Below are 14,968 nucleotides of genomic sequence, written 5' to 3'. Positions count from 1 at the left end.
GCGACGACCCAGCGATATTTTATGTTCCTGCGCCCTTCGATCCCTACACCTTTCCCGGAACGTTTCCTCGTCGCCGACTATTCCAAGGATTTAGTTTTCCAATAGGAGTGCCGCGTCGCAGTGCCAGGATAAATTATCGGGAGCTTTCGCCGAGCGAGGCGAGACGAGCGGGAGGATTACCGTCGCGGCGCGGCGCAGCGCGGCGACGCGAGGTCTGTCGCTCGTTCGCCCGTCTTAAGATGTTTAACGGCAAAAACGGCGGGCGAATGTCGCGAGGGAGGCGGAATGGCAAGGCATTGGCTCGGCCGTTATGTCTCTCTTGGGCGCGTCGCGACGCGAATCAGCGCGGCTTCGCACATCCGGCCGCCGCGCCCGGTGTGTTCCGCCTCGCGGCGGAAAAATGCGTCGCTCTCGACGTCGAGGAAGATCCGCCGCCGCCGTCGCCGGGGGAGATTTCGCGCTACGCTTGACTCAAGTCCCCAGCAGCCGCAGACGCGGCAGACGATAAACGATTACTTGACATTCGATAAGCGCGAGATCTAATTGCGGCGTTGCCGACTAAAATTGGAACTCTTTCTTTCTCAGGTCTGTCCCGCCGCCCGCACCGCCAACCCTCCCCCCCGGTGCCGCTGCTAATGGATTGATCCGTGAATTAATGAAGCTCGCTTTAAGCGCCGCACAAGTATAGAACACAATATCGAATAAAATTTAATCTCTCCCTCTCTTTTACACTTCGCCTCTGTCGGGGCATCGATTCGCCGACGGGGACGAAGCCGTTAAAAATAGAGACGCGCGCTCGGCGCGTTTCGTTCGGAGCGCGGATATCGCCGAGTATCGCTCTCGCGCCGGAGATTTCAGGAGCCGAATGAATTTCAGACCGGACACGAGCGATCGGATGGATAGTGCCCGCCCCTCCCCCGCCGGACCTTGATCGCGCGATATTTATTGTCGTCCAGCCGGTCTTACCTTGGTGGACTCGTTGTAACCGACGATCACGGCTGTGTACCATTGCGTGGTGCCTTCCGCCCGATAAACTTCGACCCTGAAACCGACCAGGACGCTGGGCGTAGTCAGCAGGATTCTCTGGCCGTCCTGCATCTCGGCCCATCTCCTCACGGCGTTTCCCCAGGGCATCGCGCCCTTAGTCAGCTCCCAGTCCTGCTGCAAAGACGAGCAAAAAGGTCGGAGGTGAAGCTTCGTCCGTGGAACTTGATTAAGAAGGCCGGACTTACTCCGGTCCTCCTCCCCCCCGGTCTTGCCCCCGGAGGAAAACTGTGTCTGGGTGCGATTTCGAAGGGGGAAGGGGAGGGAGGGGGAGGGCGCGAAAGAAATTCGCGCAATTTGATCGCGGGGGTAACAAAGGGGGTGACAAAAGCGAGCTCGGCGCGGCCGAGAGAGCGCGAGATTTTTGTTCGTCGATTCGCTCGCTCTACACGGAGCTGCTAATTCCGTCGTTTCTGAGTCTAATGGAAGCTCGAGCCGAGATCGAGTCCTCCGCTCATCCGGATCCTCAAGGCGTCCCGAATAAATTCGCCGCGGAGCCGGAGTTGCCGTGGAACGCACGCGGGCGAGATATCGCTCAGCCCGCCGCGGCTCGGTTCAATTCGCATAACTGGGTCGGCGAGCATCGATCTTCCCGCTAAATCGCCTCGACTTATTTCCGCCCGTGTTCCGCCTCAGGCCACCACCACCTCCCGTGGAAGTGCAGGGACGCGCGGCGGCTTCGCCGACGAGCCGTTTGCGATTCCGTCGGCGTTGCTTCGCCGCGTCTCATAACGGACGATAATAACGTCAGAGCGACGGCCCGTTAAGCGGATATCTCGGGACATCGTTAAATCGGCATACGGTGTGACGTGCGAAAATGGTCAAAGTCGGTCTGGTCAATTCACGGACGTACCGGCGCGCCGCGCCGCGCCGCGCCGCGGCCGGGCCCGGCGCTTTCGTCATCGGCGACGACGTATCACGTTGTTAACGCGTTGTTACACGCTAAACAAAAAGAGACCGAGGAGAAATCGAGCTGAAATTACACGGACGGGCAAAGGGGGATCGCTCAGCGGACGAAAAGAAGAAGAACGTACAGTCCCTCTCCGTCTTGGGAATCCCGCACTCCATCTCGTGTGCTCCATCCCGTTCGAGATACTCCGTTTTTAACTGACGCGCGTTAACGCGATACTATAACGTGTCGCGGGAGAATACACTGTGAAACTAGGCGTCGGATCATGTGCGTTAAAATTGAGCGTTAGTGTGTTATTTTTGACACATTAAGGCTGGCACGTCAAGGCACCAAGTGCGTCAAAATAATTGGTTCTCTGTGACAAAAGTGTGTGTTTTAATAACACAGCCATGTGTTACACACTACAGAAACGTGTTACTTTTCCTCGACAATCCCGTGACACACGTAAGAGCGTGTTCCTTAGACACAGAATGATAATCGAAATACACTGAGAACACACTTGGATGATATGATATATTGGATAACACACCAAGTCACGTGGCACATTAGTAATGTGTTCATGATAACACACTAATTTCGTTTAAATGAACACACATATTAGCGTATTAAAAAAAATACATGTGGGAACAACACGAATCGACAAAATCGGCGATTACTCGCCTTCAAAAAAAGTATTGTCTGTCTATTGAACAAATTGATGCGATAATAACTTGCTTTCATATTACTGCAGACTAAATCATCATTAATTGTATGTTATTCATTGTTATACGTTTAAACGTAATATGTTAAATAACGCGTGACTTGAAACGGAAGAAATGTGTAAAAAAAGATTCATTCATTTACACGATTGTGCGCATTTCAAAATAACACACTTGGAGTTGCAATGTTGCTCAATTCACCTTCACAACACACTTGAGGTGTGTAATTTTGATATAACAATATTTCATAACATACCGAAAGTGTGTTATTTTAACACACCTAACCATTAACACACATACAAACGATTATATTTAACACATACATAAATATGTTCTTCTAACATTCATATATGTGTTAATTTAATTTGCTGATTTTGTATGTCTAAAATGGAGACATACTTTAACACGCTTTAACGAGCATATTATTGTAACACACTTTAGTTTACAGTGTAACGGCTGACTGTACTCCGGTTAAAGACTTCAAGTATAAAATCCGTCCAGCCGAGGCTCAGATAAGCGCGTCATCGCGTTCGCTTCTTCGATCCGATATTGGAATGTATTATTCTCTCTCTCTCTCGAGAGAGAGAGAGAAAGAGAGGGGGAGGGGAGAGGACAGCAATTGCCGATCGAGCAATTGCAGCCGGCACGAAATCGCATCGACATATTTTATTTACACTTGCTTTATTGTGTACGCGCATATCGGGCCTGCGACGAGCGCGATGAAGACGTCGCCGAGAGCGCGGCATTGAAAAAAGCGTCAACCGTCTCCGCAAGACATTGGTGAAACGCGACTAATTAAAACGGCCGACCAGACGAGCCGTTCACATCATTTGCGCCGACAGCATACATTTTGTATCAGCGATAACGACGAGTCTCGCCTTTTTTCCTCGCTCGAGCGAGCACATTGCCCACGCGCTCGCTCGCTCGCTCGCTCGCTCGCTCGCGTTACGTCACCGCTACGTTACGTTACGTGAGACACGCGTTACGCAATCGTTGCGCACAGCGTGACGGCTCGAGGCGCGTTAATGGCAGTAATACAACGGCAATTAGAACGTTATTACCGAAGCGTCGAGAGCACTTAATGTCCGCACGATTCGCTCGTGAGCGCGACTCACGGCGCGTCCCCTCTTCCCTCCCCCCCCCTCTCTCTCTCTCTCTCTCGTGCGGGATTCCCAAGACGGAGAGGGACTGTACGTTCTTCTTCTTTTCGTCCGCTGAGCGGGGTCCCCCTTTGCCCGTCCGTGTAATTTCAGCTCGATTTCGCCTCGGCGGGATTTTAATTCACGACTCGATTATCGAGACGCAGGTCGCCGGAGAATCCGCTCGGGATTATGTAGAGATCGACCGGTTATTGCCGGCGTTTCACCGCGATATCTGGGATGTTGACAATTTAGTCGTTGCTCAGTCTGTATTATGCTCAAGTCGAATTTATACGTGCATGTATCGACTCGAATGCGAGGTTGGATCGGCAATCAGTCATCTTTGCAATGCAGTCGATGTCAACAAAGGTATCCACTTTTCGCGAAGTCCGAAAAATCATCGTCGACATCGATTCGATCGGCGACTTGCAAGCCTCGGTCGCGGAAGAGAACGAGAAAGAGAGAGAGAGAGAGAGAGAGAGGGAGAGAGAGAGTCCTCTCCGGTCCGCGGAAAAGTGTGTAGATGCGAATGGCCGCGACCTCGCCGATAGGCGGCATTACGACTCGACCAGATTTAATGGCGCAAGTTTAACTTTTCCTTCGGCCACTATTATCTTACGCTCTCGCTACGGTCTATATATTTTCCCAACTTCTCTCTTTTTCCTCCCTCCTCTCTCTCTTTCTCTCTCCCTCTGTCTCTGCGGTTATTCCTGGAGCACCCCATTACACCTGAATGAATCCAACGAGACGAACGTGCTCGGCAAGTCGAAAGGCGAAGGAAGTGCGATCGAAGGGAGAATTTCGTAATTACGCAAATAATAATTACCTTCCGAGACCGAGAGCATTATTAACTCCGAGGCTAATATCGCGAGAGCTCTCAGACTAAGTTTCGCCCCGACACTCGGCATGTTCTAATTCGAACCACACACACATACACGTCGATTTTATATGTCACGCGCGCATCTCTTCTTCCACGAGATTAATCGTCGACGAGCGAAGTGTCTTTTTCTGCTCGCATCGATTCTACCGTGTCTTAATACCGAGAGATCGCGAGATGGTATCGGAACAGACGGCTTTCTTTTATATCCCGCCTCCGCGAGAAATTATCGGCTGCTTCCGCTCCCTCTCCCTCCCTCCCTCCCACTGAAAATGTCGCCGTCTTTCTCGTCGCGCGCGGCAGAAAACAAGACGCGTGTGAAACATTGACGGAAATAATATCGATTAAAGAGCGCTTTCGTCGAGCGACAATCATACATTCGCAAATGTCACGGCGCGCCGCGCCGCGAGCGGGATGTCATTCGGATAAGAGAGCTCTCGCGAATGTGTGTCGCGCAACGGGTCCACGTAAATGTGCACAGCGCTCTCCGTCTTTAAATTATCATCTAAATTATCTCGTCGCGCGCGCGCGCGCGCGACGCGTCTGGCTGTCTCGCAGCTGTGCGCGCAAGTATGTGCGCGTGTCTGCGTCTCTCTCTCTCTCTCTCTCTCTCTTTGTATGCGCAAATAACTTCATCTCCTCTCTCTCCCTCTGCCCCCTCTCCTCCCTATCTCGCGCGATTCCGTCGTTCATCATAAACGAAAGTGCTGCACAAATAGTAAGTAACCGACCGACGTGCTTGGTATAATTCGCAGCTATTGCAAAGTCATCGCGCGTTCGCGCACACGCAAAAATAATGGACACGCAAACGTAATCGACATTTTGCGCAACGACACACGGCGCCCGATGCGGCGGAGATGCGGCCCTCACGCAGCTACGATGTTCCCCAGCGGTCGATCGTTCATGTCAAAGTTATCGGTCATGTCGATGGCCGAATCTAGCAGCGGCTCGATCCCGTGTCTGGAAGCACACCAATTATAACGCGAAACCGAGCGGCGGCGAGGCGGTCGGGTCGAGAGGACAGAGGGGGGGGGGGGGGGCGGCTGCTGCCGGGGTCGATGAGATTATCCGACATCGCTGAATTATTCGTACGCGCGATAATTCGATTCGGGACCGCTCGTTCCTTATTTATGTGGATTATACGAGGCCGCGTCGCGGCCAAGCGGGCGGCGCGGCTGTTTCCGAGGGGGTTTCTCTTTCAACGAGCGTCCCTCCCTAAATCCCGTCCCGATCCCCGATATTTCCCCGCGATTTTAATCTCACGGACCGCGATGGAATTTCCAGCCGCGGTATCTATCTCATCCGCGGATCGACCTGGCTCGTCGATCCTCCGTCGCTCGTCGATCTGTCCTCGCCGCTCGCGGCGACTTCGATTACAATTCGCGCGTGACTGCTCGGTTATTCTTGCGCGCAAACGTCGGAATCCGTCCGTCGCGGCATGTATCCGCGAGCCGTCGTTTCAATAGAATTAAGGTTACCGGGGATTATAACGTCGACGCGCGTGCTCGCTCTCTCTCTCTCTCTCTCTCTCTCTCTCTCTCTCTCTCCGCGGCACTCCGTTATTGCTCGCACCAGCACGTCTTCCTCTCGCCGAGCGATCGTCCTCCGCCGCCGGCGAAAATTATCGGTCGGAAAATCGCGGTCCACGCAGCGCCGTTGTCGACCGTTATCGTTCTATCGCGCGGCGCGGCTCCTCGTTAGCAGCTACCGACGCGCCAGCTAATTAATTAAGGAGTTCCTTAATTAAGAACGCACTCGCCATTAATCGCGATCGCGAGGCCGCCACCACCGCCGTCGCCGCTGCCGCTGCCGCCGCCGCGCCGGCCTGGAATAACTATACAGGCAGGTGATTGTCGCGAGAAGCGGCGAAGCTCCTTAAGTCGAAAACGCGCGGCAGATGCGAGCGTGATGAAAGATCGTGCCTCTCTTAGAGATCGCTCTTTCTCGCGCGCGCGCGTGTATTCTCGATAACATCGAGACTCGTTTCTCCGATGTACGCAGCCCGCCTAAGGTGAACGCCCCAATTAACGCGACCGGGTGTAACCTCTCGTCGGGGAAAGGAGTTATTGAATTAAAAAAATATACGCATTAGGCAAACTTGATTTCGCTGGAAAGCTGAACATCCTCGGGTTTTCAATCGCGTGACATTTCCCGAATTTATCGAGAGGTTTCGATTTAATCGCGATATCTCGCGAGAGAAACGATACCGAGGTGTCTCATCCGGTGACAGTTCTGAGGAAGCGCAGAATAAATGCAAGCTGACAAGTTTGGTTCGTCGGCATATAAATTAATTAATCCCGAATAGAAATTTATCCCATGGTCCTGAATGAGGTTAACCTCATTTGGACATCAGGTCCTAATAAGGTAATACTATCGGGTCCTAGTGAGTCATGTGGACGCAGCGTGGATATCAGGACCTTAGTAAGGATTCATAGTCCTTATTGAGGTCCTTATTGAGTTACCTTATGGAATCCTTGTTACGTTTCTTTTTTTTCAAATTATGGCTCCTGATTACTCGCCACGGCTATATTGGATGATGACATTAGAAATAAGAAATGACACGCTGGGAATTCTTTCATGTCATTTCCGAATAAAAAGATATTTGCATGAAATAATATTTTAGATCGCTTGAGCATACTTGTAAAATATTTCGGAAAGGAAACATAAAATGAATGTCATAAGATCATAAAGTATCACAAGGCGACGAAACATAAAGTAGTGTTAAAGAGAAAAGTTGCGTGTCACGTTAATTTTACAACTATTTATCGATTGCTAAAAAAGGGCTAAGTTTCTATAGCATTATACAAATATATTCAAGCGATCCGAAGTGTTCCTTCAATGCAAACATCTTTATATTTGGAAATGACATCCAAAAATTGTTTCGTTAAAACTTGATGATGCAAATCATATTAGGTACAATGAATAAGATCCCGACAAGGACCTGATTAACTGAACCATATTATATCATACATTAAGGTCCTAATGTGGACCCAATTATAATAACCTTATAAAATTAAAAATCTTCCTTATTCATTTGTCGTTAGGACATTATAAGGACTGACTTACTTAAGATTACCTTTCTCATTCACCCTATTCTTAGCAATGTCACATGAACCTGATCAAAATTTCTAGTCGGGATGCTCGGGACGAGCAGTATTTATTTGAAAGCGCAAAGCGTAAAGACGCGCGTAAGGCGTGGCGCGGTCTAATCGGCGCGACACTTGAACTCGCGTTAAAATCCTGCCGATGGCCGATACAGGCGCGCGCGCGCGCGCGCGGCGAGGTCGCGAGGCCATTTGCAATCGCGGCCGCTTCGTAACTAGAAACTGCACGGGCGGGCGAGTTCGCTTTGCGAGGGAAAATTAGCCCTCGGAGACGGCGGAATCGGGCCCTCGCGGAGCGTCGCGCCGCGCCGCGCCGCGCCGCGCCGTGCGAGGTATCCCTTGGCATTATTTCAACAACGAATTCCTCCCGGCGAGTTTATAGCCGATATCTTCCCCTTCGGGGGAAATTCCGACGGGGAACGGGGATAACTTATCGCGCTATAACTGCCGCTGATATCGTCTCGCTAATTAGCCCCCGAATTATTCAAATGCCAGGAGCATTCCTCCGTGATTCTTTGTGATAACTCTTACAATCGGGCTTGATCCCTGACGAGAGACAATCGAAATCTTATCGCGAGTCCCCGCGGGGAATCTGAAATTCAATCTGGACTCGCGGAGCGGAATTACTTTCAGGAGCGCGCCTACGCATTTTTAAAGATACTCCCATAATCATTCCCAGAGTTCAAGCGCAAAGTTCAAAAGCGATTAAGCCGCCTGAGGCGATCGCCCGCTCTGCGCGAGTGAATGAAAATTACTCCCCCGAGATAAGGAGGAGGGTAACGTTTGACTTTGCGACTTCCAACGAGATTCTCGCGCGCTCCAAACGACCAGCGCGCGTTTTTTCCTCTGCCCGCAAGGAGCGAGCGCGCTGCCGCCGCGTCGCGCCTGGCCAAAGACCGTTAGACAGAACGGGAATATGTTGGCGCCTCGTCGGCTTGGCAGTGCTCCAACGTTCCCCGATGATCGTGTGCACGCGCGCTACCGACGCGGCTCGCCAAACCGGCAGCGATGTGTGCCTCCGGCACATCGGCAACGACTGCCAACGGCCATCGGCGTCGGCAGGATTTTCCTCCAGGACGCACGTGGAAATTCCACCAGAGTTTCTGCCCTCGCTCGATCAGAGAAAGCGGTACACAGTGGCCTCTCTCATCTCATTGTCTCATGATCACCGCGCTTTTGCGAAACAGCTGTTTCGCAAGGACTGTGAAAGTCAGCCAAAGCAACCACGAGGACGACTTTGAGGATTGCGGGATCCCGGATGCGGGCACAGTCGAAGCCGCGATTAAAGCCGCGAGAGCTCGTCAGGACTCGCGATCCTTCGAGTGTGTCCGAGACTCGGCTCGAGAAGCCGGAGTGAGATTCGCGAGAGCCGAAGGCAGAAAGCGCCGGGAACACGCGAAGGGAGGTGCACGGCGCCCATGGCGGCAGCAACGAGAGCAACGAGAGCAACGAGAGCAAGGAGAGCAAAGCGAGCGGCTAGACGTCTCGGGAGAACGTTGCGCGCAAGTGCACGCGTGCACGTGAGCGCGAGGAAGGTATATGCGGCGCGATGCAGCGAGAAAGAAGCCGTTGCATTTATAGTTCAGGGTCAGCACACTCGCGCGGCTCTCGCAACTTCCAGCGATTTCGGTCCCCCTCGTTCTCCGCCGCCTCCTCCTCCTCCTCCTCCTCCTCCTCCTCCTCCTCCTCCTCCTCCTCCTCCTCCTCTTCCACGCGCGCCACGTTTCTTCGCCCTCTTCTCTCCTTTTTTCTCCTTCTCACACTTAGCCGTCGACTTTCTCCTTTTCCCGGGGAGCGCGCCGATACGCGGTCAGGAGCGAAGATCTATAGCGGGTCGCGCGAGCGAGCGAGCGAGAGAGAGAGAGAGAGAGAGAAGGAGAGATCGCTCGTTAAAGTGAGAATCGATTTATCACCGTGGAGAGAATTCGAGGAGACGCAGTCGCCTTGGCGAACCGCTTTGTTTGTCGACGTTTCGCAAAGCACGAGGCACTTCTTCATTCGCGACCACGAAGGGTCGGTTGCAGCGTCGAGTTAAAGGGCCGCTTGACGCGCGAGTTCTACGGCGGATCGCAACAGCGGCAGACGGAACAGAGTCGCGGTAATTTTTAACGGCCCGGGTAATTTGGAAAGTTATTTAATCCTCCGTTCAAACAGCCCTCCTCCTCTCCAAGCGGATCCTCTCCCGGCGCCCGGCCCTTCGCGTCAAATGTTTGCCGAGGGAGGTTTAACGCCGAGCTGTTCGAGATTCGAGCGCGATATTCAAACGTGCGAGCGAGCGGCGCGCAGCGGCCGCATCGCAAAAAGATAATTCGTCTTGTTTGAGATCGAGTGTCTCTCGGAGAGCGAAGCCGGAAGATGAGACACATCTGAACCTGACCGCGCGCCGTCTGAAAGTTTCCGCCGCACGTAAACGACTTACAAGCCCACCTCCCACTTCCTCCCCCTCCCCCCGCCGCCGCCGCCGCCGCCGCCGCTGACGAAGCGGGGAAAAGTTTTAACGGTAAAAGTTTTCCGGTAGTTTAATTACTTGGAAACAATTCCACCTCGCGCACTCTTCCCTCCTCAGCCGGTGTAACACAAGTACGGCGCGACTTCCGTGCGCACGCACGCACGCACGCACGCACGCACGCACGCACGCACGCACGCACAAAGAGACGCACACGATCATCTTTCTCTTGGTCCCCTCGCCAGAAGGGAGAGGCTCCGCGGTCGATCGATTAATCCTTTCCCGTTGCGTGTCTCTCGCATTTCTTCATCGCGAATCCCCGCTGACGAGAACGCGCGGACGTGTCCGTTCGCGCGCGTCAGCATTCATTACAGCTGTCTTAAACTGTCGGCTGGCGAGGAGTCGGTTAATTGACGTCGCTCAAAGGTCGAAGGTAATATCGGACTTGATCAATCGCGCTCAGGCGTCGCGCCCGACTCGAGCGATTCCATCCCACGCGCGCGCCTTTCATAGAACGAGCACCCGATCAATTGTACTCTAACGGAATGCGGCAGAGGGGAGGGGGGGAAAGAAGTCGCAGGCGAGAGACAAGGGGCGAAATTCATATCGCCGACTTAGCAGCTGACAACTCGCGCGATAACACGCCGCGAATAATAAGCCGCGGCAAAACACGACTGCGAGTCTGACGAGTCTTCGCGTGCAATTGTTACTCGCGCTGATGATCCCGATAATTCACGGGCGGCCGACGACAACGCGCCGACTGATAAGTTATCCCGCGAATTCTCACGGCCATGTAATACCGGCGCGAAAGTGAAACAGAAACTCGAGTCAAAGTTCGGCCGCTCCGCCCCGCCCTCCTCACCCCCAGCCGAAGCAAGTTCGGTCGAGTCTTCCGCGTGTTGTAGCACCTTACGCGCGAGAGAAGTTGGCCAACGAGTCCCGTGAAAGATTACTTACAGCAGGGGTGACGCGCGCTGTTCTCTCGCTCTCTCTCTCTCTCTCTCTCGCTCTCTCGCCCGTTGCCCCGGAGGGGTGTCGGGGACGCGCCAATGGCTGCGAAACTTGTTCCCTAACTAAGTTCCATCGTCCCTAACGAAGTAAGTTTCCAGTCGTAAAACGGAAGTGGCCGCTCCCCGCGCTCCGCTCCGCTCGGGCGCCACGCCGCGCCGCGCCGCGCCGCGCCGCTCCGCTCCGCTCCGCGCGCAGCCTCTTAATCGCTCCGGGATCCTATCGCATCTCGCGCGTGAAACGCACGCGGGACGTAGCGCGTCGCGGAAATGAGGAAGGAAACGAGATAACGAATTGCGTCAATGTACCTCTCGGACCCGACCGCCGGAAATTGTCTCCGCGCTTCTTGCGGGCGCGTGCGAATTTCGCGCGCGTTTTACGTCCCTCGCATTCCACCACCGCCACCATCGCGACGGTGGCAGAAAAAGAGATAGAGGGGGGGAGAGAGAGAGAAAGAGAGAGAGAGAGAGAGCAAGCAGGTGCAAGTGTTCTCTCGGTGAATGACCGATTAAGGAATGCCGTTGGATTATTCAGTCCTTTCGCCGAACGGAGACGTTAGTTTCGTTTTGCCGAGCTCGACGACGTGCGACAGGGAAGGGGGACGAGGGGGAGCGGCGTGTTAAATTCGCCCGGTGCCCCGTTACTCGCGTGGAAAGTGTATCGCTCGCGGTCAGACACACGGGTGCAAAAAGCCCCGTCGCTCCGTGATTTGCGGGAAAAAGCCGCGGAATCGCCGTCATGTGCGACGTTTTATGCGCGCGTCCCGGCGATCGCAGGCACTTTGTGGTACTTACGGTGAACGGTTTCAGCTTCGAGTAATCGACGAAGTCCAGCTTGCGGTCCTGCATAAACTCGATCGGCATGGCGTCCTCGTGCAACTCGGCGCGTGCCACGAGAGGATAGAAAGTCTGGAAACAAAGGTTTCTCGATCGAAATAATCGCGCCAAGTGACATTCCGACAGCGCCCACGCGCGGCGCTTGTCAATTAGATTCCGACGGGGGAAAAAAAAAAGAGAAACAACCAAGGAAATGAAAAAAAAAGAAAAAGAAAAAACGAATGGGGGAAAAATAATCGTAGCCCGACGTCGCTTCATCCGAGCGGGATTAATTGTTATTCGGCGAAAAAACAAAAGTCGCTTACATCGACGCGGCGCGCGCGCGCGCGCGCGCGCGGTGTTTGCCGTTCCGCGGCAGCGGAGCTCTTGATTTTAGAATTTCGCCGGAAAAATCCGCACGGAAGAGGCAAAGTTTAATATTATATGAATGTAATTACTTTTGCGCCGTTGAATCTACGCAAAATAATTAAGCTCGCTCAATCGGAGTATTAAAATTTTAACGAGCAAAAAAGCGCCGGACCAGCGGGACGTTACGGTCCCCGCCGTTTTGTGCCGGTCGAATTGTGTCGATCGTAAAATTTATTCAACGGGAATGGAATCGGCTATTTCATTAATTAACCGCGGACTGATTAACATTCGAGCGGGTCGCGAGCATCGTCGTTTCGCCGCCCATAAAATATGAAAGATTTGCATGAAAAATTGTAACAACCGTGACAACCGACCGTGTGTATAATTTGAAGGAAATCGCACGCGACAAAAGTTGACGAATTTCACGCATATTACACGCGCGATTACGAGCGAGCGGGTCTTCTTCTCCTACTTTTCCTATACGCGTTCCCAACGCTCCCGGAATTATTCCACGCAGCGGCGAGCGAAACGTTCGCTCCAGCTGCTGCTCGTCACACATTCTCATATGCATGAGAACGAAAGGAGACAACAATCTCAAATAACACGGGTCAACATTTGTGCAAAAGACCTGCACGCCGTGTCTCCCCGACAATTATTCGATTCTCGAATCTGATGAAAATTCGAAGGCGAACAGAACAACACAGCGCACCGCCGTGCGTTAATAACGAGGCGCAAAACGAGCGCGAGTGATCGTCAAAGAATCGTCGGGGTGGCTGCAATTTGTTGCTACGATTTGTTTTTACTTACGAGAGCCGGCCAAGCGACGGTGTCGGCGACCGTCGTGGCGCTCCTGAGCGGTTTCCCGTTAATGCGATGCTGATGGTGGTTATTGTTCGCGTGATTGTGATGATCGATGGGGATGAGACTGCTGGCGTGTCTGGGGTCAGGTCGTTCGGCCCAGTAGAGACCTCGTTCGATGAGAAAGAAGGAGAACACGGCATCCCTGTGCGGCGACAGCCACTCCCTCCTTTGCCACTCCACGTCGTCGTATTCTACGAGGATCTGCAAGCACACGATGGAAACGCTCCTATGTATTGAAGTTGCGTGTGTCCTCGTCGATCGACAGGAGCTCGCGATCGCGCAGCTTCGAAACGCGTCTGCCGAGCCAAATCGTGCCAGGACGAAGGATCATCATCTTCGCGATCGAGGCGGCTCTCTTCGACGGGAGAGTCACAGCTCTCGATCGGCGCGCGATAATGCCGCGGATGGTTTCTCGCTCCGCGAACTCAACTGGCCTTTGCGACTTCATTTTCGTCTCGGCTGAGAGATTAAGTAAGCTCTCGTAAGACGGCTGTCTTTCGTCCAAAGTTATAGCGCGACTGACGTGTCTCTCTCTCTCTCTCTCACACACACACACACAAGCGAGCGAATCGTGCGATCGAACGTGCGATTTCGCCCGACACATACGTTTCATTCCGCAAAGCCGAATATTCCCCCCCTCCCCCCCGCTGATTAAACGGTGCGGCGTTGCGGGAACAATTCGCCGCGCGCCGCGCCGTTCTTTATCTGTTTGTTCGAGTCGCGCTAATGACGCGCGCAATAATGCATCTCTCGCGCGGTGCTAATTGGAGGTTTTCAAAACAGCGGGCGCCGTGCGCGCGAGATGAAATCCGCGCACAGGTTCTATTTATCCCGCGGAATCACGGGCGACGGTCGGGGGCGGGGGGGGGGGGGAGGGGGGGCGCGAGGAGAGTTAAGGATTAAACCGCCGCCGACAATGAGGGGTTATCGTGCGCGAACGATGCGAGGACGGGACCTTTTCAGCCGTCCACGTAACAGCTATCCGGTTAATTATCAGCGTCTGTTATCGCGATATCCACGCGCGCTAATGCGTTATCGATGGATTCTCGATGGATTCTCCGGAAAACGCCACGCGACCGATTAGTGCGCCGATGAGTCGTCGGCGGGTCGTGCGCTGTCCGTTTGCTCGAAATCGACCGAGTTGTGTGGGAAGGTGGAGGGTAAAAGGTTGCGAGGTGCTTTACGACGATAAAGGGAAGTGTGTTGCGCGCGAACACGATGGCGATGCTTTGCGAAACGCTCGCAAGTGGTCCACGAGATGTAAAGCGGCTACACTGTAGACGAACTAGGCATCGGAACATGTGCGTTAAAATTGAGTGTTAGTGTGTTATTTTGGACACATTAAGGCTGGCACGTTAAGGCACCAAGTGCGTCAAAATAATTGGTTTTCTGTGACAAAAGTGTGTGCTTAAATAACACAGCCATGTGTTACACACTACAGAAACGTGTTACTTTTCCTCGGCAATCCCGTGACACACGTAAGAGCGTGTTATTTAGACACACAGGGAAAGAAATATCCGATTGCTAATTTTGTTATCCGATCAAATATCCGATTAAATACACCGGGTATTTGATCGGATAACAAAATTAACAATCGGATATTTCGGATATTTTTCTCAGTGCACAGAATGATAATCGAAATATACGCTGAGAACGCACTTGGATGATATATTGGATAACACACTAATTTTGTTAAC

General features: G+C 53.0%; 1 protein-coding gene across 6 annotated transcripts in view; it reads right to left on the bottom strand.

Annotated features, from left to right (window-relative positions):
- The window catches only part of Kdm3 (Lysine demethylase 3), a 311,563-nt gene that overhangs the window by 242,261 nt on the left and 54,334 nt on the right, over positions 1–14,968 (bottom strand). For 5 of the 6 annotated variants that reach the window (XM_025305753.1, XM_025305748.1, XM_025305751.1 and 2 more), the window contains exons 2-4: positions 13,218–13,472; positions 12,021–12,134; positions 967–1,161 (exon numbers count right to left, since the gene is read on the bottom strand). In XM_025305753.1, the coding sequence (XP_025161538.1) occupies positions 967–1,161; positions 12,021–12,134; positions 13,218–13,472 (564 nt within the window). The remainder of the gene's footprint in view (positions 1–966; positions 1,162–12,020; positions 12,135–13,217; positions 13,473–14,968) is intronic. The other variant, XM_025305749.1, reaches the window with a different exon arrangement.

Source organism: Harpegnathos saltator, unplaced genomic scaffold, assembly GCF_003227715.2.
Source record: "Harpegnathos saltator strain DR-91 unplaced genomic scaffold, Hsal_v8.6 scaffold71, whole genome shotgun sequence".
Taxonomy (NCBI): domain Eukaryota; kingdom Metazoa; phylum Arthropoda; class Insecta; order Hymenoptera; family Formicidae; genus Harpegnathos; species Harpegnathos saltator.
This window is presented reverse-complemented; position numbering and strand designations above follow the sequence as displayed.